General features: G+C 41.7%; 2 protein-coding genes across 3 annotated transcripts in view; one reads left to right on the plus strand and one right to left on the minus strand.

Annotated features, from left to right (window-relative positions):
- Positions 1 to 980: 980 nt before the first annotated feature.
- Positions 981 to 12136, minus strand: EEF1B2 (eukaryotic translation elongation factor 1 beta 2). The gene is made up of 6 exons (XM_068245002.1): positions 12008 to 12136; positions 9705 to 9827; positions 7892 to 8024; positions 6014 to 6080; positions 3409 to 3534; positions 981 to 1184 (listed from the first exon to the last, which is right to left on the minus strand). The coding sequence occupies exons 1-6, from the start codon at positions 12085 to 12087 to the stop codon at positions 1030 to 1032; spliced, it is 684 nt and encodes a 227-aa protein (XP_068101103.1). The 5' UTR covers positions 12088 to 12136; the 3' UTR covers positions 981 to 1029.
- A 293-nt stretch (positions 12137 to 12429) lies between these two features.
- The window catches only part of NDUFS1 (NADH:ubiquinone oxidoreductase core subunit S1), a 76821-nt gene continuing 63805 nt past the window's right edge, over positions 12430 to 25445 (plus strand). Inside the window, exons 1-4 of one of the 2 annotated variants that reach the window (XM_068245001.1) lie at positions 12430 to 12554; positions 14845 to 14929; positions 19106 to 19173; positions 22213 to 22304. In XM_068245001.1, the coding sequence (XP_068101102.1) occupies positions 19110 to 19173; positions 22213 to 22304 (156 nt within the window). In that variant the 5' untranslated portion in view covers positions 12430 to 12554; positions 14845 to 14929; positions 19106 to 19109. The remainder of the gene's footprint in view (positions 12555 to 14844; positions 14930 to 19105; positions 19174 to 22212; positions 22305 to 25445) is intronic. The other variant, XM_068245000.1, reaches the window with a different exon arrangement.

Genomic DNA, 25445 nt, shown 5'->3' on the forward strand with positions numbered 1-25445 from the left:
AACATAAGTAGATAACTACTTGATCTACTTACATAACATGTATTATACTGTCCACGTTTTGATTTCAGTGAATGTTATATAGTAAATTACGAGAATTCTGTTCCTGGTGGGGGCCATGTCTTTTGCCCACAGTTAAGGCTAACTCGTGATGTCATTTCTGCCCTTTACTTTTTTTCTTGTCTCCTCCAAATCGCTGAGTCGCCTCAGCCTTGCTTGTAAACACGAGTAGGGGATTAGGTTTCAGATAAGAAGCTGGCAGGGAAATAAAGGGAAGAGAAGGAATAAATTATAGATAAGAACCCCCAGCATGCAATTCTTTGGCACAACTACTAAAGGGCCAGTGTTCCTTAAAGCGGATCCGAGATGAAAAACTAACAAGTAACTTGTCTATATATCTTATCTAAAGTTTAGATAGCTTACACAGCAAACCTAGCTGCAAACACCTTTAATAGAAAATGATTATTTCTTCCTGTAATACAAATGACAGCAGCCACGTTGTTTATGAACATTACACAAAGGCAGTCTTATCTGTATCTTGATCACTAAGCCTGTGAAAAAAAAACCTAACCCCCCTCCTCCCCACGGCCTCTGAAATCAATGGCTATTAACACCTCCTCCTGCCCAGACAGAGCTCCCATGAGCCCTTGCTACTGCCAAGGCTCTCTGAAAACCTGTGGGCGTGGTTTATTTAGTTTATAGGGAATTTGAGTATTAAAACAATAACAGAAAAGTATTTGGCTTGAGGAATGCCCTATAAACAATAGGAAAGGAACACAATTATGCAATGAGTAAAAGTTCACCTCGGATCCACTTTAAGTATGTGATAACTCAAAATCATAACAGCAGAAACAGTTTTGAATGCAGGCTTAGCATCTTTATCACTTAATACACTCAGACCAGTTGCTGTTGAAATTTGATATTTATGGTGACAATACCGCTTTAAGACCTGCATAAAACAAATTGAGCACACAACACTGAAATCTCATTAAGTTCTTTATTTAAGTGCCTTAACTAAACTGAAAAGCAAAATCAGATCTTGTTGAAAGCAGCAACATCCATGGACTGCACAAAGTCTTCAAATGCGGTGATTTTCTCCTCCAGGAAATCTGTGCCAACTTTGTCATCTTCCACAACACACTGTATTTGCAGCTTCTTTATTCCATATCCAACCGGAACAAGCTTAGCTGGGGGGAGGAAACAAAAAAAAAAAAAAATCAGGTGGGAGAAAATAGCATAAATGTATTGCTCATGCATGTGCTATGTACAGCATGCTGGTCAAACTATTTTAATATGTTTAGTTAATTGTAAGGTAAACTAGTTTTAGTGTCCTCAACTTTGGGTTAAGTGGTATAATATGGGTTTGCAAACAATTCTGTAAAGCTGATTGATTTGAGACTTGTGCTAAAAAAAAAAAAACAAACAAACAAAAAAAAACACTATAGAACTTGCTCTGATAAATGCTGATGCATAAAGTGTAGGTTCCCATCTATAGCTCATCTGCCTTCAGCACACCCGATTAAAATTGGTTAGTATGGTTCAGATCAAAAACGTGGAAGGCATTTTGCATGCGCAAAAAAAAAATATTATAAGACACGTTACCCAAAGGCTATATGGTAACTGAATAAATAAGGAAGGGTACCTCCTTAGCGGTATGCCCGACACTGCATACCGCCGGCTGTCCCCAGGAGTACCCCAGTATAATTTTAAGAGATCCTCCCTGCACACCTCTCTATGGGGAGGATCGGGTCTGCGCATGACGTCGCCAACGTTATGTTCGATCCTCCCCATAGAGAAGAGCAGAGCTGTCTGGGGAGGCTGCGCCGAAGGCTGGATCCAGGCTGGGTAATTTATTTAGTGGCGATCGGGGGGAATCAAAAGTAATCAGGTGATGCGGCCACCACTGCTAGCTAGCCTAGTGTTAGCTGAAGCTATTAAAACAATGCGATCAATAAAATTTAGACTGGGGACTTGGTGGCTGAAAAAACTCCTGAGCAGCATAATGCTCGAGGTTAAAGGGAACCTAAACTGAGAAGGATATGGATTTTTCCTTTTAAAATACTAGTTGCCTGACTTTTGCTGATCCTGTGTCTCTAAAATGTTTAGCCACAGCCCCTCAACAAGCATGCAGATCAGGTACTCTGAAGTCAGACTGGATTAGCTGCATGCTTGTTTCAGGCGTGTGATTCTGCCACTGCTGCATGCAGAGATCAGCAACTGGTATTTAAAAAGGAAACATCCATATCCCTTTCAGTTAAGGTTCCCTTTAAAGAGACACTGAAGCGAGAATAACTCTCGCTTCAGAGCTCATAGTTAGCAGGGGCATGTGTGCCCCTGCTAAAACGCCGCTATCCCATCCCGCGGCTAAACGAGGGTCCCTTCACCCCCCCCCCCCGCAAAATCAACGACCAAATTGGTCGTAGATTTTGCTGCTGCTGAAGGCAGGGCTAACAGCTGCAGCCCTGCCTTACAGTGTGTCTATCAGCGGCGCATCGCTGCCTCTCCTAGTGAAGGAAGATTGAGAGGTGCGGGGGAGAGGTGGAGATACGCACTGACAGATGCGCGTGGGGCAGGGCTGCGGCGGTTAGCCCTGCCCCAATGCGGAAGCACTCCCCCCGCTGCACCGAGGGGGATTTGGTGGTGAAGGGACCCCCATTAAGCCGCAGGATAGCGGCGTTTTAGCAGGGGCACACATGCTCCTGCTATCTATGAGGTCTGAAGCGAGATTTATTCTCGCTTCAGACTCTTTAAGGAATGACCATCCAGTAAAGGTTCTGCAGTAATTAAACACCACTGCTGAAATGTGACATTATGATTAGGGATAGTTCACAATTTTCTAATAATCCTGAGCTTGCAATAATTGCTGCATTTGATTTATGTAGCTTGCAAATGGACCAAAGTAGATTAAGTGGCTACTGGAGTAAGCTTTTAGAATACAAAAGCACATAGAAACACCCATACTTTCTATATATAGAATGTACAGGTTCTAAAGCCCAATCTACACGATAAGATTAGATTTACGATCCGATTAAATCCTACATGTCTGACCGAGATTCGATTTGCCATTGCAAAATGGCAAATAGAACTGAATCCTGATCGGACATGTCGGATTTAATCGGATCATAAATAGAATCATAATCGAATCGTACAAAGAATCGTATCGTGTAGATGGGGCTGAAGATTGGCACAGGCGATAATTTACCACCCTTCCGTAGTTTTTGTAGGTATACATAGAACTCACCTAGATTAGTGTCATTGGATTAGGTGGACAAGAACAAATTAGTCACATTGTGGCAGATCAGAGTAAAATAAAGATACATCATTTCTATCAGCCGAAAGATGGTGATAAGTATTCATCATGTAAGCCACATGTGCTTTATGCGTCCAATGTAAAGACAGGCAAATACTTACATGCTCCCCATATTAAGCCGTCCATCTGAATACTCCTAACACATTCTTCTAGTTTCCCCATATCAGTTTCGTCATCCCAGGGTTTCACATCAAGCAAGATGGAAGACTTTGCAATAAGTGCTGGTTCTGTAAAGAAGGTGGATATTGGTTTAAAGAGTGAAAGATATCTGAAGGTTGTCCATCTTTAAAGAGACACTGAAGCGAAAAAAAAAATGATGATATTATGATTTGTATGTGTACTACAGCTAAGAAAAAAAACATTAAGATCAGATACATCAGTCTAATTGTTTCCAGTGCAGGAAGAGTTGAGAAACTCCAGTTATCTCTATGCAAAAAAGCTATTAAGCTCTCCTACGTGGAGAGGGCTGTTATCTGACTTTTATTATCGCAACTGTAATTAAACTGTTTACTTTTCCTCTAGCAGAGGAGAGTTTATTACTTCACAGACTGCTCTGAAAGACTCATTTTGAATGCTGAGTGTTGTGTAATCTGGACATATTATAGAGTGATGCAATGTTAGAAAAAACACTATATACCTAAAAAGAAAAATATGAGAATATTTTCTTTGCTGCTAATCTTCTAGTAATTATTCATAGTACACAACCAATTCATTATATCATATTTTTTTTCGCTTCAGTGTCTCTTTAAAGAGTAACTGTCAGGCTGCAGAAGCTAATTTAAACCTCTATTCTCCTGTGTTAAACAGTTTAGAAGGAAGCCAAAAAGGCAATACTGTAGTTAAAAATCTTGCATTTGATGTGTGCTTATCAGCAAAGCTGTTAGACCCAAGCTCTTAAGAGGAAGCAAGCCCCATACCATACTGCAAAGCATTCTGGGGCCCTCCCCTCGGCTGCTAATGAGAAGTTACAGGATCATAAATCTCCTGGCAGAGTACACTGCAGGAGTCCGCTATTGTTCCTAGCCACATGGCTAATATTCACTGCACACTAGTGTTATTCAGTACGAGCTTTTCTGTGATCAGGAAGCAGGCAGGACATGACGACACATTTGGCTTCATAGGAGACAGACAAACATGGAACCTGCCATGAGCTGTCAGGAGCATCATTCTCTGCATATACTATATACAAATTCTGTGAAATCCAAACGTGGACAGTGAAATGCATATGTAATGTAAGTACAGCCAGTATTTAGCTACTGATATATGTGTTTATTTTCTCTGAGACCCTATACCTAACAGCTCCTCTTTAAAGAGAAAAGCTCAGTTTAAAATATTGTTTTAACTTCTATCGGAAGATTCAGCTTTTTGAATAAACACCAAGTTTTGGAGGAAGCGTAAAGATGAAACTTGGTCAAGGCAACCGATAAATGCCTCTGCCAAGAATCAAGCAATGGTACAGGACAGTTTTTAAACACTTCTGAAACCGGGCTAATTGAAAACTACGACCCGTTTGGGATCTCTCTCTGGCGCAGAATTCAATTTAAGCACCGCATGCTCAGTCGCTGCAGGCCACTTGCTCACACATCACCAGGGATGGGCTCACGAGTAGTTTAGTACTCCAATTTGTGATTAAAATGAGGCTTAACTGCCTCAGCTGTGTAGCTGGGAGGGAGTTACTCACCCATAAGTCCACTGTGTTCTAAATGTTTTGCACGCATCCTATTGGGACACATTGCAAGACTCAATACACGCACTTCCCACTTCAAGATGGAAGTGTGCGGTAGTGAGTGCAAGATGTTTGGAACGCATAGAAGATAGTGGACTTATGGGCAAGTAACCCCCTCTCCTAGCCACACAGCTGAGGAAGTAAGCCTCATTTTAACCTCGAATTTGAGTAGTGAACTACTCGTGAGCCCATCCCTGGCTGCCACTATGACCGCAAAGCTCAGTGAGCCACTCATGAGCCAATTTCATTAGCTCCTGACTGAGCACAATCTCAGCGCGAGCAGAGTGGTGTGCAGAACGAGCGTCGAGAGCGATGGGACGTCGCTAAGCCCCTTTGTGCCAGCAGTCTTTTTTTTTTTAAGGATCAAAGTATACATTTTACCAGGGGCTTCCTCCAGCCCCCTTGCAGGCTGATCGGTCCTTCGTCATCCTCTACTATGGGTCCTAATAAATTAAATGACAGGAGTGTTCTGCACCTGAATGTAGAACGCTCCAAGCCACGACGTTGGGACAGTTTAGTGCACAGTGCTGGAATGCACCAAATGGCTCACTTACTTGGACCGTAGCAAAGGATCAAAGCAGCAGAAGAGAACTGCAAGGGACCAATCAACCTGCAAGGGGGGTGGGGAGGAAGCCGCAGGTATGCATACTTTTTTCTTTACGTCGTCTCAGGTACACTTTAAAAGGGATTCATTCAATCTGGAGTGGCTAAAACGGAGTGCAGCCATAGCGTGAATAGGTGTTTATGTCACACCATCATGCCTGTAAAATTTGATTAACAAGACTTAAAAACTAAATCTCTAGTTATTGTTTGTGCCACAAATCACCCACTTCAGAAAACTGAGAGAGAATATCTGTAGAACAAGTTGCTCTGCCACAGTAGGAATACTGGAACTGCGACATGGACACAGTTCCAGACCAGTATCTGTGGACATGGGCCTGCTGGGGGGGGGCAATACATTTACAGGAAACCAAACTTACTTTTGGATTTCTTTGACTCATATTGCGCCAAACGCTCTTCTCTGATTCTTTTAGCGTCCTCACTTTCCTGTGCGGGGGAGGAACGAAACAAAAACGCAATTTAGCATATGTAATTGCATAAATCCATGGCTTCCATTATACAAAACTGGTGCGATCAGAATGTTATGTGTGCATCACACGTCAGTCGAAAGATGGTGATTAAGATTAATCATCACAACACCAGCCTGAAACCTGAAAGTAATAAATTAGGACTTAATGAAAAAAAAAAAAAAATCTGAGCTATAGCAACCCAGGGAAACCTAAAGTACCACTCAACAGAAATATGGAGGCCATTGTCATGTTTACAAAAAAATGATGCTAGAACTGGCTGTAATTATGACTTCCCACAAGGTTTACTGGCCACACCTGAAAGAAGCACACAGGTTTGGCTATCCAGAATTGCACGCCTGTTACAGTTAAGCAACTCTATAGCTGAGAAAACATTAGTAATGACAGCCTTTGTATCTAACTAGCCACAAAGCCTGTTTAATAACAGGCTGGCATGTGCTGTCCACTGCTGTGTGTGGCTCACACCCATCCCAATCCTTGCCTGAAGCCAGTCCACAACAGGCTTAAAGCAGACCTGAACTCAGAACTTTCTCTCTGCTCAAAAAAAAAAAAAAAAAAAAAAAAAAAGTGATAAGCAACACCATAACCTTTAAGGTCGAATTCACGGTCGGACGTTGCGTTTTAATGAGACAAAGTAGCAACGTGTTAAGAGGTAACACTACAAGCAGCAAGTTACCACAATGCAATATCTTTAACATCGCACTGTGAACGGCAGATAGGATTAGCATTGCAGTGCGGCAAGCTGCGTTATAAGACTAGATAACGTGCGACAATAACGTCCCACTGTGAATGCAACCTAAAGAAAGGTTACAGCCAATACAAATTCTGCAATAAATCTGCAGTGGGCTTACTTCCTGCTTATATGGAAGCAGACATAGGGTTAACATCCGGTGTTTACAAATAAGCTGTTCTGCTTAGGCAGCCAGCTGAGAGATCAAATTACAGTTATTAGTCAGATGAGGGGGGACTTCGACTGAACGAACTACATACAGGGTGCATTTCTTTGTTTTCCTTCTGTCCTGTGCAAAACTCCAGGTTCACTTTAGACACATGGACAGGTGGATGCAGGGACAGGCAGATAATGAGATGCATCATTATGCAAATTTTACACAATTATGCAGCTTAAAAAGCAATTGACAGGTCTATTTTGGAGTATATAACGCAATTGCCACCGCACCAATGGTTGTAGAATGTGCAAGGAATCCCCTTTGGAGTCACAAGACACTAAATTACTCCATACGATTCGCACCATCTAAAATTGGTTCTTTATTAGGCTCTTTGAAAAGTTACAGCATCTTAAAAGTTCATCTGTAGGAAAGTCAAAAGACGACGCACAGGCATTTTGGGCCATAATCTGTCCTTTCAAATCAGGACAGACCCCACTGTGTGGGTTTGTCTTGGGGCTGGGGGAATTTAGTTAGATTACAGCGGTATAGGTAGAGAAAAATGTTAAAGGATTTTGTTAAAAAAAAATAAAAAAAAAATTAAGGGCCCATTCACACATAATCGCAAAACCCGTCTTGCGGGAGTGATTTTCCAGCGATTAACGCGGAAAAATCACTGCAGCGGTTTTGGAGCGATCGCTAATCGTGGAACGCTCATAGCCGGCAAAAGGTTACATGCAGAGCGGTTTCGGTTAGCGCTAACCGCGGCAGTGAGAACACTGTCACTCGCTACATTGTGTAGCGGTTTGTGAGCAGGAATCGTGCGATTCCCGCTCAGGCGAAAACAGGCCCTAAAAGACTTCAGAGTCTCTTTAACATACGGTACCTCTTCTTCATCTGAGCCAAACAGGTCAATGTCATCATCGTCATCCTCTTTGGAATCCTTGGGAGCACTGCCCGTTGTGTCTTCGATATTCACAGGGCCATATTTTCCTAAGGGTTTCTTCACTCCAGGCAAACTGCAAGCAGATATTTTAAGTAAATTTTTGTAGCTATTGCAAAATAGCACTCTATATGTACAATACTGCAACATATTTATAAATTAGCCTTAACAGCCAGTTGGGAATATGCAACCTTAATATCTCGCACAGTTTACAAGTCACTTGATTTAGGGCAAAATTTCAGAGGGTTCGAATCTCTGCTCTTCCTGTTCAGTAAGCCAGCACCTATTCAGTAGGAGGCCTTAGGCAAGTCTCCCTAACACTGCTACTGCCTATAGAGTGTGTCCTAGTGGCTGCAGCTCTGGTGCTTTGAGTCCACCAGGACAAAAGCGTGATGTAAGCGTTTGTCTGTACCTCTGCATAGTCATTGACCAGTATAAAAAAGTTCCAGTCACACGGCAACCGTTGTGTTCTGTCGTGCGGTTCCTGCAGAAAAGGTATATTTTACAAGACCGCATGCATGTTTACAGCGGCAGTGAAGCCCTTCTACGGACTACATGGTTCACTGTTGTGTTCTATTACAGTTCACAGTGAGAGCTGTATTGTGTTCCCTATAAAAACAGAAACCCAATGGTAAAGTCACACTACAAGTTATGCGACTGTTGCATAGTCAATGAAAAGTATGCTTTACTGCCACTGTTAGCATGGGTCTACAGGATAGGTTGCTGCTCATTTCTAATGATAAATAGAACCTAATTCTAATCTAGTAGAATCTAATTCTATTCAGCAGTACTCATTAACATCTGCAGAATCACAAATTCTAATGCCAATGTATGCAGCATGAAAACTGACAACCAAATTACCCCATTCAATTGGTCCATTTTTAGGTTGGATACGTTTGCATGGAAATATTGTAATTCTGCATCGATTTAGAATTTGTTTAGCATTTTATTGTCCATCCATATAAGGCATACTTTAACCAATAAAGCAAGAGGAAGAGACGAATTCTACCATATACTGTACACTGGATGTCCCACATCTAAAGCTACGTACACATACGACAACGATCGTTCGTTGTGAACAACGAACGATCTTTTAATTGACGAAAGAACAACCTAGCTTTAAAATGTGTGCAACGATCTGATCGTTTGTTAATGAACAATCCGAAACATTACATACTGTTCCTGGAAGTTACATCATAGCAAATTCCGCCTGCACGTAAATGGTTCAAAACGTATGTTACGTTGTAAAACTAACGTTATGCATATGACATAACTACATTTCTATTTCATACTGTCGGTATGTAGTTGAGCATCTAGATAATATAGTGTTGACAAAACATACAAAAATACGTTGTCCTGTTAAAATCAAAATTATGGTATAATCATGTAGTATACAACGCATCATTGGGCACAATCATAGAATGAACGTTACATCATGAGGGGAAAATTTAATGTGCTGTTACTATAAAACTAAGTGCGCTTGTCATGCCTACTACGAACGACCGTTTAACAATGTACTACTTTTACCAACGTCGTTTGAAAAAAAAAAAAAAAAAAATCCGCCAGGACAGATCTTTTGTTTTTAATGATTTAGCTCGTCCATCGTTTGACTTAATGATCATTGGCTTTTTTTTAAACGATCGTACATTTGAAATGATCGGGGACCGATAGTTTCAAACGACTATAGTCTCATGTGTCTACGCACCTTAAGCGACCCCAGTAAAATAAAAAGCTCTAGAAAGTCTTACATACTTACGAGTTTTTTTGCTTTTCATAGGATTTGATATGGTTGTACCAACGTAAGGCATGGCACAGCTCAGCAGGGGGAGCACCGGAGAGGGCCTCAAAAACAGCAACATCAGCCTGGGAGGGAACATATCTGCAAAGCATATATAAAATATCGTACACTGTACAGAAATGGAAGTTACATTTTAGACTAGACTGAAAATTCTGAGCAAGAATTTAAAGGCAAAAACGGGGTGGGGGGGAGAAGAGAAACCGAACACAATCCAAGTCAGTTCAACCTGACCCCAAAGTCTGGTGCGCACACTGTTAACATCTGAAAAAAAACACAAAAAAAAAACTGCACATTGGGCAAATTCTCAGCTTAATATATAGTCAGTAATATGCAAATGTTTCTTAGTTACTGAAAAGACCCGTACCCACAACATGATTTCTGCAGTGGTGATTCTCCACAACAATCATTTTTCTTAATACCGAGTAATTAAAGGCAGTTAAACTATGTTCAGTGTCATGACTGTCATGGTGGATCCCACTGCAGACTATCTTCCGATACTCTGAAGACCCGCACGCTAATAACCGCGATTGTTTGAAGTCTGATTCGCTCCCATGGTACCCAATTCTAGAAGATGGATTGGAGAGATGCCAGTTTGTTGCAGATCCCTAATACATCTTTAGGTGAGTATTTTGCTTTATTTGGGCTAGTACAAATTTAGTGTGCAAGTTTATGCCATTTTAAAAATAGACCAATCGAAGTCAACCTTTATGGGACTTGCTTAGGGCTCTTTCACATCAGAGCTTGCGTTGGAGAACGCTCAAAGCATACGTTTTGTTGTATGCGTTGCACTGCAGTGAGTGAGTGTGTTTTTAATCCGTTTTCAATGAGTTACAGCACAGAAAAACGCAGGTAATTTTTTCTTTTAGTTTTCAACTTTCTACATTGTTCCTCTGTTGCATTCTGGGACTGATTTCCTGCGTTAACGGATTAAAAACATGCATAGTGTGCGTTTTACATTGACTAACATTGTAACGCATAAAGCTAGCGTCGACCGAAAAACTGCGCCTGGGTGCAGTGTAACGCAACGCACAAAAAGGCTGCATTATATGTGAAAGCTAAAATGAAAGTCTATGGTCTTTCGTTTCACCTTGGGTAACGCAAACTTTACCCTTTGCGTTGAAACGCAGAAAATCTGCCCTAATGTGAAAGTCCATTTTCAAGTAGCATGCAAAATGTCACATAATCCAGAATCAATTTTTTGCATCTCATGGATAATTCCCTACTCCACACACAAGGGGACAAATACATATAGAAAATATTTAATCGATCAGCTGGTAGTGGCTAAATTTTAAATTACTTGGTGTGGAAATGCTGAATATTTAAACTGTCAGCTTGAATCTTCCTACCAAGCAATCCAGTGTTCCTAAAATATGTGCTGACAAAAATGGGAAAAATTCAGCTGACTTGTGTTGACAGATAAGACCAGGGGATGACTAGAGCATTTTCTGCAGCATTTTCAAAATCACTGTACAAAATGATTTCGCAGCACATAACTACAAACCTAAATAATCAAAGCCTTTCACTTGTGGAAAAATACCATACACATTCTAGCACTAAATTAAGAAAAATACACTTCAGTCACCCCAACATGAAAGAGCTTCATGCAGCATTTCTAGAGGGATCACATTCAATGGCTGCAGGACCAAATATCCATAGGTCCAATATGCACATTTAAAAATCACCATACTTTGCAATTCAGAAGACACAAGCAGTCTCACAAAACCACTCATAGCTAGCCTGGGGCCTTAAGAAGTTATACGGGCACTTGCTCTGTTCTCCATCGTTTGAAAACACCACGCAGCTGTACTTCCCTGGGCAACTGAAAATGTGTTTCTGACCACAGCAATCAAGATTTCACGACTATTCACTATATAGCAATCAAGTATTTTCGACATCAACTCCATTTATGCCTCTCTAGGCTCATGGATTGGTTGAAATCTACCCTATCCAATAAACCTTACACAAAACTAGCCACACACTGATTAAATAATTTTAGTCAGAAATCGATGTGAAGAGATTCAATCATTTTTTTTAAGTCAGCTGAAACTACTAATAGCTTATAGGTAGACATTTAGTTAAGATGAGAAGTCATGAAAGCTGGTACAGTACTATAGACACACTAGACCTGGAGGCCTCCCTGCCTACAGAAAACAGGCGCCCTCACCTACCAAGCCCAACACCGGCCGCATTATCTGGCCGGACCCCAGCGCCTACAGCCAGCCGGGTGTTCAGGAAGAGTGATGGATGCTGCAGCCACTGACCCCTCCATGTAGCTCTTGTCAGCCAGGAACTCATTGAGAACCTTCAGGCCGGCGCTGGATTTGAGATCCCCGAAGCCCATGGCTGCCACTGAACGAGAACAAGAGAGACGCGTGGAAGGAAAAGAACCTTCGCTGGCATACAATAGATTTTATACGAGCAACGTCTTCCGTCAGCGCGTAATCAGGGGCAGAGCTAACGCTGATTCGCCACGTTGCAGTGGATGCGGGCTGTATGCTAGTCACACGTCCGGGTAGTTATAAAGTTGCCTTTATTTATTTTTATTACTGTATGCTCCTATTTTATTTTTATTACTGAAAGCGTCACTATCATGCCATATTTTCTGTAAATATATGAACGCTTTTGAGAAGTTTAACGGAAATTGCCGAACGTTTCCGGAAGTACTCGAAATAGTTGTATTCTATACGAGCGTTCCAAACCTCCTTTGCGGAAATTGCCGAGTCCGCCATATTGCTCTCTGGTGGGAAGGCAGCGCTTTGTGGTCTTGAAGGCCAGCTAGCAGGGGAGCCCGTGAGGTTCGCCTTTGGGGTGAGTGGAGAGTGCGGGGTCTCCTGTGTACACATATAGTGTGTGAAGAGGCAGAGAGAGCAGGCCATGCTGGGGGTGTTCGCTGTGTGTGCAATGCAGGGTGACTCTCATGTCCTTCAAGTCCTTGACAGCTAGCTCTTACTGGGAAAACACTATGCTGCCCTGCCACTGGCCCTTTCACACGATGTATGTAACCTGTGTGACATATTACTCTCCAGCAAGCCACCTTGTTTTTATAAATATAATATCATTTGTATAAATAGATCACGTATAATGAGAGACCTCCACTATCACCCAGTGTGTTCTGGGGTACAAGTTTTAATTATGCAAATAAAACAAACATCGCTGGCTGCTGGCATTTAGCATTGAAAGTTTTTTTTTTTCAAAAGGTGCCCACATTGCCCGTACACCTGTCGATATGCCACACTCGGCTTTTAACAGTTGCCCGGATTATAGTTTGTTCCAACTTGCTCACTAGAGATAATCAATAAGATAATTATCATTTTGTTTAGCATGTAAACTGTTGGCAGCTTGGTATTAGGCCAGTTGAATACCCTTGCTGTGGACTTGGATAGACCCAGTCCAAAGGTGTATTACATAGCTCCCAACTGTCCCTTTTTCGGAGGGACAGTCCCTTTTTGGGAGCCCTGTCCCTCTTTCACCCTTATTTGTCCCTCTTTCAGGACTTTGTCCCTCTTTCTATGTAAATACATATATTTCTATAGTAAAAATGTGTTTGATTGACTCTAAACTTTATTCCCAACCTTTACATTGATATATTACTAATTTTAAAATGTTACTATGAAGGAAAATGAACCAGGATAGGAAGGATCAGTGTGGTTTGAATTATAAAACAACATATTTTTCTTATGAAATATTTATGGTGTGCGTGACTAGAGGTGTGGTGAGGGTGTGGCCGGGGGTGTGGCAGGGGCGTGGCTTAAGTGCCCCTTTTTCTCATCTCAAAAAGTTGGGAGGTATGGTTAAAATTGCATGCAAACCAGAACAATAAGCTTCTCATTGAGCAAACTCTGTTAGGGCTGGAACCCACAAGAGCGTTTTTTGAGCATTTTGGCAGCGCTGCGATACACTAGCGTTTTGCCAAAACGCTCAGCTGATGTTAATGGATGGGGCAACTTCCACAGGAGCGTTTGCGTTTCCCAGAAACGCAAACGCAGGACCTGCAGCATTTTGGGAGCGTTAGCGCTTCAATGTAAAGTATTGAAACGCTAGCAGAAACGCTCAGCAAAACCTAAACTGAGCGGTTTTGCTAGCGTTTTGCGGTTCAGCACACTGTAACAAATTTAAAAATAATTCACAGGACCAATCAGGATAAAAACGCAAAACGCTAGACAACCGCTGAGGAAAAAAATACACTGTTGCAAAACGCGACCGAAAACACGCATGAATCCGCTTGCAAACCGCTCAGACAAAGCACTAGCGGTTGCGTTTTGCATTTGCGGATTTCAGTGGGTTCCAGGCCTATGGGCTGGAACCCACTAGACCACTTTTTTGAGCATTTAGGGAATCGCTAGTGCTTTTCCTAAACTCTCTGCCAATGAAACAAATTCCACAGTAGCGATTGCGATTAGCAAAATTGCAATTGCAGGACATGCCCGCATTTTGGGAGCGTTTGCGCTTCAATATAAAGTATATGTAAGCACTGGTAAATCGCTCATGACGCTACACATAGCGATTTGTGTGTGATTTTAAATTACTACAAACTATTAAAAAAAATTATAATTTGAAAGGAAAAATCAGAATTAAAACCACAAACCGCTATCACAATCGATGGCAAAAAGCTTACACTTTTAAACCGCTATCACAATCGCTGGCAAAAAGCTTACACTTTTTAAAACCTACCAAAATCGCCGGAAAACGCTCATGAAATCTCTTACAAATCGCTAATTAAAAACGCTAGCGATTTGTAATGGGTTCCAGGCCTGAGTCACATCATGTAAACCACAGTTTTCCACTTTATCTTGCATTACTGAGATCAATTAAAAATTGCTCTATTTTCCTAATAGGAACAGAAAGAAAGCACAGGAGATTTAACTACTTGCAGTCTTTTTTAAATTATCATCCACATCCCTCCAAGCATTTCCATCCGCTGTTCAGGGGGTAGGGAGGGACTTTGATGATCACTGCGGACTGTACCTTTAGTGCTGGACTGCAATGCACATACGTTTAGGTAATATGCCATTATGCAACAGAGTAGACCAAAGTGTTGGACTTGGTCCGTCTGCAAACTATTTTTTGATCTCGAGGAACCCCTGCATTTATTTTGCAGGAGGCATGCTCTTTAAAGCGGTATCGCCACCATAAAAATCAAATTTCAACAGCAACTGGTCTGAGTGTATTAAGTGATAAAGATGGTAAGCCTGCATTCAAAACTTTCAAAACTTTTTCTGCTGTTATGATTTGGAGTTATCACATACTTAAAGGGATACTGTAGGGGGGTCGGGGGAAAATGAGCTGAACTTACCCGGGGCTTCTAATGGTCCCCCACAGACATCCTGTGTTGGCGCAGCCACTCCCCGATGCTCTGGCCCCGCCTCCAGTTCACTTCTGGAATTTCTGACTTTAAAGTCAGAGAACCACTGTGCCTGCAAGCCCGTGTCCTCGCTCCCGCTGATGTCACCAGGAGTGTACTGCGCAGACAAAGACCATACTGGGCCTGCACTGTGTGCTCTTGATGACATCATCGGAATCGAGGACACGGCAACGCAGGCGCAGTGGTTTTCAGACTTTAAAGTCTGAAATTCCAGAAGTGAACCGGAGGCGGGGCCGGAGCATCGGTGAGTGGCTGCGCCAACACAGCATGTCTGCGGGGGACCGTTAGAAGCCCTGGGTAAGTTCAACTCATTTTCCCCTGACCCCCCTACAGTATCCCTTTAAGGAGCACTGGCCCTTTAGTAGTCAGTGCCAAAGAATTGCATGCTGGGGGTTCTTTTTATCTATAATCTATTCCTCCTCTTCCCTTTATTTCCCTGCCAGCTGCTTATCTGAAACCTAATCCCCTACTCACTTGTGTTTACAAGCAAGGCTGAGGTGACTCAGCGATTGGAGGAGACAAGAAAAAAAGTAAAGGGCAGAAATGACATCACGAGTTAGCCTTAACTTTGGGCAAAAGACATGGCCCCCACCAGGAACAGAATTCTCGTCATTTACTATATAGCATTCACTGAAATCAAAATGTGGACAGTATAATACATGTGTTATGTAAGTAGATCAAGTATTTATCTACTTATATATGTGTTTTTTTCCCTGGCATAGTATGGCTGATCCTACTGCTTTAAAAGTAGGTGAGGCTGTTTATTTCACTACCCCCATTACACTGCCACTCATTATGCGGTCTCCTTATCTTACAGTAGTGTTTTTTTATTAATGTGCTTATTATTGTTCTGACCCCCAATGTAGTGCTTCTTTTTACGGTACCCCCTATTGCAATGTGCTCTATTAGGGCTGGTTCACACTTGGTGATTTTTCCGCGTTTGCTGATCACTGGCGATCGGCAAAACGCTGCTGCTAATGTATCACTATGAATACATTTACACTGCGGCGTTTGCGATTTCAGTCAATCGCAAGTGCGCTGCATGCAGCCTCTTTGGGGCGATTGCTCTGTGGTTCTTGTTCTATTGACGGGAATCACGAGCGCAAATTGTGCTGAAATTGGGAGATTTTGCCTCCGTATCACAATTTGTGGACCCGAACGCAATCGTCGGGATCTGCGGGCAAGCGCCCAATGTGAGCCGGCCCTTATACTTCCCCCATGATGGGGGAAAATGTCAAGTAACCCCTGCAGAGTACTCATGGAACCCTGATTGAGAGAGCCTGAACTAGACTTTTGGTTGTGTGATTATTGTACAACTTGCTTATCCACCTTTATCAAGCCAGATTACGGTACATTGTCAAGCTGTGTGTGTGATTAATATTACGCACACGACTTGGACTCAGTGCTGCGCATGCATTATACAGCTGCTGCCTACTGAGCTTGTGGCAGGGGTGGAAGGAGAGGGCGCATGGCAGGTGCTCTGAAGCGAGGGGGGGGGGGGGGGTACTCATTTTTATTACTACTACTGTATTATTATTTAGTATTTATACAGCGCTGGCATCTTCAGCAATGCTTTATAGAGTACATAGTCTTGTCACTAACTGTCCCTCAGAGGAGCTCGCAATCTAATCCCTACCATGGTCATAAGTTCATTGTAGTCTAGGGTCAATTTAGTGGGAAGCCAATTAACATTGCATGCAGACACGGGGAGAACATACAGATTGTGCCCTGGTTGTGATTGGGACCCATCACTGCAAGGCAGGAGTGCTATCCACTATGCCACCATGCTACACATCAGAGATACTGTCACAATCAGATATGTATAGCTGATTTGAAAAATACGGTGACTGCTTTCATGCAGCAGCACAACTAACATGCTTTTGATTGGTTTATTATTTCATTTCTGTGGACTAAGCCTTGTTATTAATTAATAAATAAATATATATGTATGTATGTATGTATTATTATTTATGACTGTTTAAAGAGAAACTCCGACCAAGAATTGAACTTAATCCCAATCAGTAGCTGATACCCCCTTTTACATGAGAAATCTTTTCCTTTTCACAAACAGACCATCAGGGGGCACTGTATGACTGATATTGTGGTGAAACCCCTCCCACAAGAAGCTCTGAGTACCGAGGTACTTCTGGCAGTTTCCTGTCTTGTTACAATGGGCTCTATTCACAAAGACTTCCCGCATGCGGTAAAGTGCATGCGGGAAGTTACCGACCAAAACACCTCCACATTGAAATTCTCAAAATGTTCCGCATGTTTTTTCCGCATGCGGAAAAAGTGTGGTAAAAGTGCGGGATTCATGCGGAAAAATGTCCGCAAAAGTCGGTATTTTCCGCATTAAAAGATCAATTCTCCAAAATGTTCAGGCGCATCATTTCGACGTTAATTACCGTTTTTTTTTTTTTATCACCTACAAGTAGTAGGTGATATATTCCGCATCCCATTGACATTAATGATGTCTGGGGGCTTAAGGGCTGTGCTTGCTGGACTTTATTTTTTTTTTTTAAACACTTTTTCATGCGACCTTTTTACCGCATGATTCCCGCATGAATAATGGCTGTTTCCGCATCTTTTTTTCCGCATGCGGCAAACATGCAGAAAATGTTAAAGAATGCTGAAAAAATGCGGAGTTTACCGCTGACGGAAATATAGCGGTAAAATTTTGCGGAAAAGTTTGGTCTTTGAGAATAGAGCCCATTGTGGGAAATAGCTGTTTACAGCTGTTTCCAACTGCCAAAACAGCATACAGCAGCTACATCACTTGCCAGCAGTAAAAATGTCACCATGTGATAAATGTCAGAATATAAGTCAGGGATTAAAAAGATTTTACAATGGGTAAACACTGACTAAATCATTTAAACATAATTATTGTAAAAATGAAGCACTTTTTTTATTACATTATTTTCAGTGGAGTTCCTCTTTAAATTTATTAGGAGACAGTGATTTTTTTATGACCCGACTCCAGGTACCCAAAAATTTCCTTGACCCTGACTCCAATTCTGACTCCAACTCCATAGCTCTGGTGACTCCGCACTGTTAAGGTGCATACACACATCAGACTATAGTCTTTGGAAAATGAAAGATCACAGACCAATCTTACCACCCTTCATGTAGTATGAGACCCATACCTTCACAGTCTTTTCTATGGAGCTGAACTCCCCATCAGAAAAAAATCTTTGCAAGATGCTGCACACACAGATGCTGTACAGACACAAAATATCAGTATCTGCAAAAGATCTGTTCCTGCCAAAAATCCATTCCTGCAAATTGCAATGATAGTCTATGAGATCTGCAGATCATCATACACACATGATTTAACTGACATTCATCTGCAGATCAAGCAACCATCCGCAGATCTGAAAATCCATCCTGGTGGATCTGATCTGCAGATGAATGTCAGTTAAATCATGTGTGTATGATGATCTGCAGATCTCATAGACTATCATTGCAATTTGCAGGAATGGATTTTTGGCAGGAACAGATCTTTTGCAGATACTGATCTTTTGTGTCTGTACAGCATCTGTGTGTGCAGCATCTTGCAAAGATTTTTTTCTGATGGGGAGTTCAGCTCCATAGAAAATACTGTGAAGGTATGGCTCTCATACTACATGAAGGGTGGTAAGATTGGTCTGTGATCTTTCATTTTCCAAAGACTATAGTCTGATGTGTGGATGCACCTTTAGTCCCTGCCATTAGCCTGTCTGTCATTCAGCCTGCTAGTCATTCTGTCTGCCCATCAGTCAGTTTGTTGTGTCAGTCCCGAATGCCTGTTCTGCCCACAAGTTCAGTCATTCAGTCCTGTCAGCCCCATCCGGCAGTTCTGCTCACCAGTTCAGCTAGCCAGTCCTGTCCGCCAGTCCCTCATCTGTGATAATACCTGCGCAATTTATGTATATAACATGCATCGTTTATTTCTTATGTGAAAATTAGTGCAAAAAAGTCACAATGACAATGCTATTGTTTATATCTTTTATGTCTTTAGCACCATGTTGCGACTACCTGCGATCCACAGGGCTCTGGCAAGCACTGCCCAACTGACAGTAAATAATGGTGAGTTTATATATTTTTTTTGTTATTTTCATTTTATTTATGCACATCAGAATCTGCATGATTTATAGCTTTTCTGGGAGAGTTTGTACTACTGAAAATAACGCCATAGCTATGTTTTAGTGTCTAGGTAGGACATTGTAATACTAGTTTTGTATGTTGTGGTTCTAGTGTACAGTGCATTATTTTCTGTACTAGATCCTCCTTAACAGCAGGATGTGCTAATAAGCAGCAAAATAGCTAATGCCTTTCTTTATTGGCTTTTTAGTATCACTGTCAATCCTGCATATATATTCTAGTTAATGCACACACCCAGTCCATTTGCTCATAGTTATGTAATGTATAAAATCTTCTGTGTTTCAAAATATAGTAACATGTATATAGTAACATGTTTTAAATGAAGAAGCAGCTTTGGGATTTTTTTTCATCTTCTATAGTTCTGGTTTCATTCATTGGCTATGTTCAGTGGCCAGTCAGGTTCACATTGACTTTTCGTTTTGAGTGAATAATGTAAGATTTCCTTCACTAACTCATTGGTACTTTAAGACCTGCCTGACTGGGTTTGAGAACGTTTACTTTTTTATTTATAAACCATACCTTTCAGCCCCTTTAGCAGTTTTACAAATGCTGTGTCTGCTTTTGAAAACATTTGTCACATGACAAATGCGACATGTAGTGTCTTTGGGATGGTTCTTCCCAACCTTTGCTATATCAGCTATTATTTGGTAGAGGTGGAAGGGTAGGGCAGTATGTTCTGTCTTAGGTATGCAGCTCTCAAGACCGAGTAAAGTACATATGTAGTTAGAAAATGTGGCCAAAACAATTGTTTGATGCAGTCTCAAATCTATTGTCTGTGTAGATGTCCAATGTCGTATTGCCATCCATCCCACTAGATTGCTAAATGACAAGCTAGAGCATTACCAGTTTTTGTTCCCATGCTGCTCGATCATGTTCCACATGTGGCCTCTTCCTCCCTTTTCTATTTAGCAGTACATGGTGTTTGGCTATAGCTGAGAATCGTGTGTTTGTAAAGTGCCCGTTACCCAAAATGTTGCCCTAAGAATCGCTAAAGTATGACTGACGGGAGGGAAAAAAAAGGTCAGATTCTTGCCTATGGAGAAAGAACGCTCTGGATCCTATTGAGCCTTCCCTGTCCCCTCATTCCAGCATTGTCATCCAAGTTACAGGTATTTGACCAATTGGTCCAATACACCTCTGTGTGCCCTTGGAAGGTTTCAGAAGCACTCGTGACCTGGAGTGCTCCTGAAGACAGGCAGATCCAGACTGCACAGGCACAGTCTGGAGCTGTCCGTCTTCAGGAACATGAGTGCTCCAAAAGCTGTCCAATGGCTCATGGAGGCGGCGTAACTTCACCAGAGGAGGCTCAATAGGATCCAGAGCCTCCCCTCTCCATAGGTGATTTTTTTTCTTTCTTTTTTGTTTCACTCACTACAGATTTGCTTTAATGCCGATATTCATTTTCTGTGTGTACAAATCTTTAGTAATTTCTCGGTGGTTGTCAAGAATAGAGAGGTTTCAAATATGTAAACCATTGACCATTTTCTAATTATTATATAAACAGAGCAGTTGTTTGTAGGTCATTCAGACCTGTTCCATAGATGTCTCGTAGCTTTAGTTATTTTTATTCATGATTTTAGTTCAGCATTAAAGGAAAATTGAAGTGAAAGGAACATGTAGGTGCCAATGCTAACATTCTGTTTTCTGGCTGTTATGCTTCTGAAACAGAATATGTATCCGGCAGGGAACACACTTGACTGTTTTCGTACGCGTTTTCTGCACAGAAAAACTGAGAACTCATGTTAATCAATGGGCTAGTACACACTTACTGTATTGTTTGCACGCAGAAAAAAAACTGACATTCTGCATCATGACTGCACATTTTGTCAGTTTTTTTGTATCAATTACATCAGCTGCTATGAAACAAACGCGCGCGTTTTCCTGCATAGAGACACACTTGGTGTGCAGAAAAAGTATGCAGGAAAACGCGCGCAGAAAACTGAAAGACAAGTGTGTTCCCTGCCGGAGAAATCAGGTGTTCTGACTCTATTCAGGAAACAGCTGGCTACATGGCTTTTGCAAGTGTGTACAACTTGAACTACATGCACACCTTAGATTTTCATTGTCCAAAATGGCAGATAATAATCTAAAGTGCACAGGTTTCCTCTGCTATAGGAGGCCCCCTCTTCTGTAATGGGACAAGCCAGAACATCATTGGCCGACACTGTTAGTTATTCCCCCCATTGCCTCTCACTCATCCTTGTCCTTCCCTTGTTCATATAACAGAATAGGCTGCTTGGGAAATAGCTGAGCAGCATGCTTAGGCCCTGTTTACATCACAAACGTGGATGGTCATGCGTGTGGAACGCAACGCATGCGAAGGCACGCCATCCGCGTTTGTGTGCGTTGCGTGGCTGATCCCATCACTGTGAATGGGACAGCCACGCGTTTTTGCAAAAATGCATGCAGCATGCGTTCCCGGACCGCACAGGTGTGAACATCAGACAGTGCACTCTATGCACTGTCTGATGTCGTGCGTGTCTACCTCCGGCATGCGTTTCCAAAACGCGGCTGGAAACGCGTGCAAAAATGTTCACTCCTAAAATGCCACCTGAAGCGATGTGCAATTGTCATTTAGGAAACAACATCCACAGTTATGTATGGAAACCTACCATATTTCTGACACTTCAGCCTTCTTTTAATTGACTGGTAAAGTCCCATTCAAACTTCTTACCAGTACAGTACAGTAGCTTTTCTGTTTACATTTGTGAAAAGAGGGCAGGGTGAGAGTGGAGAGTGTCTGTTGAGAGAAGTCAATGCTTTTGTCGCATTAGGCTTCATATTAGGATAGTGAGTACACTGGCATATTTTTCAGGCACGCTTCGTAACCTTATAATACAAAATGACATTTGCCCTTAATTTGTAGTGTTAAAATTCATGAGTTGACATTTTTAGACTTGTTCTGTTAATGTTTGTTTCAATTCATGCTCTGCCATACTTAACATGTATACCTCAATGTTGCAGTACGAACAACCGCCACAGCTGCCAGCAACCTGTTGGAGGTTTTTGTGGATGGAAAACCCATAATGGTTGAGCCGGGCACCACAGTCCTACAGGTAACACATGCATATTCAGTTTGCTTGTGTTTTCCATTCTAAAAATTAAAGTGTGTGTATGTATGTATGTATATATAAATATATTGTTTATATAGAAGATCAGGGGTGCTTACACTCTTTTGAGTCCAAGAGATCTACCAACCCTTCTCCCCCACACAGTTTCAGGAACGCCCCCCCTAATCCCAGCATAGTTAGGCAGTCACACATTCACAAAATCCTTCTCCCCCTTCCCAAGCATAGCAAATAGCTTCAGAATCCTTCTCCCCCACACTGTTTTATGAAGCCCCCCCCCATCCCAGCATAGTTAGGCAGTCTGCCCGCCCCTCTTCAAACATAATCCTTCTGAAGCTATTTGGCCACATTGCTGTGCACTTGTCACAGCCTGAAAGGGAGGAGACGCTGTCTCATCATTTGCTCCTCTCCCCTTCAGCCGCGCTTCCCCTTCAGCCATGCCTGTCCATTCTCTTCCCTGATGCTGCTGTGCCTATGGCAGCAAAATCGGATAGCGGCACCTGCGTGGCAGCAAATTCTAACAGCCACACAGCAGAATTTGACAGGTTGCGGCCGTGATTTACTCAGCAGGCGGTTGCAATCTACCGGTAGATCACGAGCGTCCTATTGGGCACCCCTGATATAGATTTATTTTATATAGATTGTACATTTACAAGGGCAGGGTCTTCCCCTAGTGTTTCTGGTTCCTGCTGTAATTAATCTATAAAATGAACAAGCACTGGTTTAGCTGGTTGATTTTTAAATCACAGATCAAGTATGTACGCGTTTGTATTTGTGTTGCTGGATGTTGCATTGTGTGCCGTGGAAAATGTTAGCACTATATAAATAATAATAGATTTAGCAAAGTCAAAAGTGTTAATTTATGTGATATCTACATCTTTAAAGTGGCAAGCATACAAATAACTAGGCTGTTAGTTTGTTTTTCTTTCTGTGTCTGAAAGAGTTAACATGTAGGTATGCAAGTTTCTCTCCAGTTCGAACTATGTCTGACTACCGCATGTTGTTACCCTCACTGATAAGGAATTAAAGGTGTGAAACTATTCACTCACAGAGAACAGCATCTGATAACAGGGAAGAGATAAAAAGGGTCAATAGTTCATAGATTTTAGCTCTGGGTCACTGAAAGGCTGTGTCATTGAGCTGAGGCAATGAAACAATAAAAATAAAAAAAAAAGGAGATTTAAACATAAGATACAACTGTAGTATTTCTCAAAAATTCATAAATTAATTTTTAGGAGTTGGAGGATAGATGCAATTGTTTATCTCTTCAGTTTATTTTCACCTCAGTATTTCTTTAGGTCCCTTTCACACTGCGTTGCTCTCCTTCAACGCTCCCCTGTCGCAGTGGCCATTCATTTCTACGATACTGGCCACACTACCCACGATGCGACTGGCTGCGATGGAAGTGCTTCTGATGACGCACAGGCGGCACAGACTCTGCAGTGCAGTACCGCTCAACACATAATTGCATTGGAGTTAATGGCACTGCAACAATCTCTGCCACAGGGTGTGTGAAATAGGTAGGGGTGCGGTGTGATTATCCTGCGGCAGGCTCTCCAGCTGCAGGACAATCACTCTGCACCATGTGTACAATTAGCCTCAAGGAAAGGTCCATTTCCCACAATGCACACTGACTTTCTCCTCCTTATTTGTTTATGACAATGTGTACATTTGCACTCCAGATGCACCTGTCAGTCAATGCTTATTTCAGCTGTTGCAAGGTCATTTTTATCACCCTCATATACTACATATCCGACTTAGGCCACATACACACATCAGACCATAGTCTTTTGAAAATGAAAGATCACAGACCAATTTTACCCCGCTCCATGTAGTAGGAGAGCCATACCTACACAGTCTTTTCTATGGAGCTGAACTCCCCATCAGAAAAAAATCTTTGCAAGATGCTGCACACACAGATGCTGTACAGACACAAAAGATCAGTATCTGCAAAAGATCTGTTCCTGCCAAAGATCCGTTCCTACAAATTGCATTCATAGTCTATGAGATCTGCAGATTCTCATACACACCTTGTTTAACTGACATTCATCTGCAGATCAATCATCTGCAGATCTGAAAATCCATCCTGGTGGATCTGATCTGCAGATGAATGTCTGTTAAACAAGGTGTGTATGATGATCTGCAGATATAGACTATGAATGCATTTTGCAGGAACGGATCTTTTGCAGGAACAGATCTTTTGCAGATACTGATCTTTAGAATGTCTACAGCATCTTTGTGTGCAGCATCTTGCAAAGATTTCTGTCTGATGGAGAGTTCAGCTCCATAGAATAGACTGTGTAGGTATGGCTCTCATACTACATGGAAGGGGGTAAAATTGGTCTGTGATCTTTCATTTTCCAAAGACTATGATCTGATGTGTGTATGAGCCTTTAACCTCTGCTGTCTACTTCTCATTTTTTTCCTAAATTTGTCCAAGCATCAAACTCTTCTCCAAAAATCTAGTCTTTATTTATCATTTAGTGATACAGCAGTAGTAGGAGTAGAGTATCGAGTCTGAAGAAGGCTTATTAGCTGAAAGCTTACTCCTTTTCTTCTAAGTAAGCCAATAAATGGTATCATTCTGATTCAAAACGTCTTGCTCATTTATTGACCAAACAGTTTTAATTGCTGCAAATATATGCCCGATATTGTTAATAGTTACAAAACATGCAATGTATCAAAATCAAATGAATTCCCAAATTGCTAAAATTCTTTAAAATGCATAAAAAAAGCTGCAGTGGTACTTTTCAGGGGAAAATAAAACAATAATCTATATACCGTAAATTGGAGCCACACAAATACATTCTAAAAAGATAGTTGTTGTGTGTCCTAAACAATTACTAAGTAATGAACCATGATAATTGTAATACACTTATAAATTGGTCATCTCAGGGATTAATATAAATTAATATTATTTAGTATTTATATAGCGCCAACATCTTACGCAGCGCTGTACAGAGAATATAGTCTTGTCACTAACTGTCCCTCAGAGGAGCTCACAGTCTAATCCCTACCATAGTTGTATGTAACGTGTAGTGTATTTATTGAAGTCTAGGGCCAATTTAGGGGGAAGCCAATTAACTTATCTGTATGTTTTGGGGTTGTGGGAGGAAACCGGAGTGCCCG

Source organism: Hyperolius riggenbachi, chromosome 7 (assembly GCF_040937935.1).
Source record: "Hyperolius riggenbachi isolate aHypRig1 chromosome 7, aHypRig1.pri, whole genome shotgun sequence".
Taxonomy (NCBI): domain Eukaryota; kingdom Metazoa; phylum Chordata; class Amphibia; order Anura; family Hyperoliidae; genus Hyperolius; species Hyperolius riggenbachi.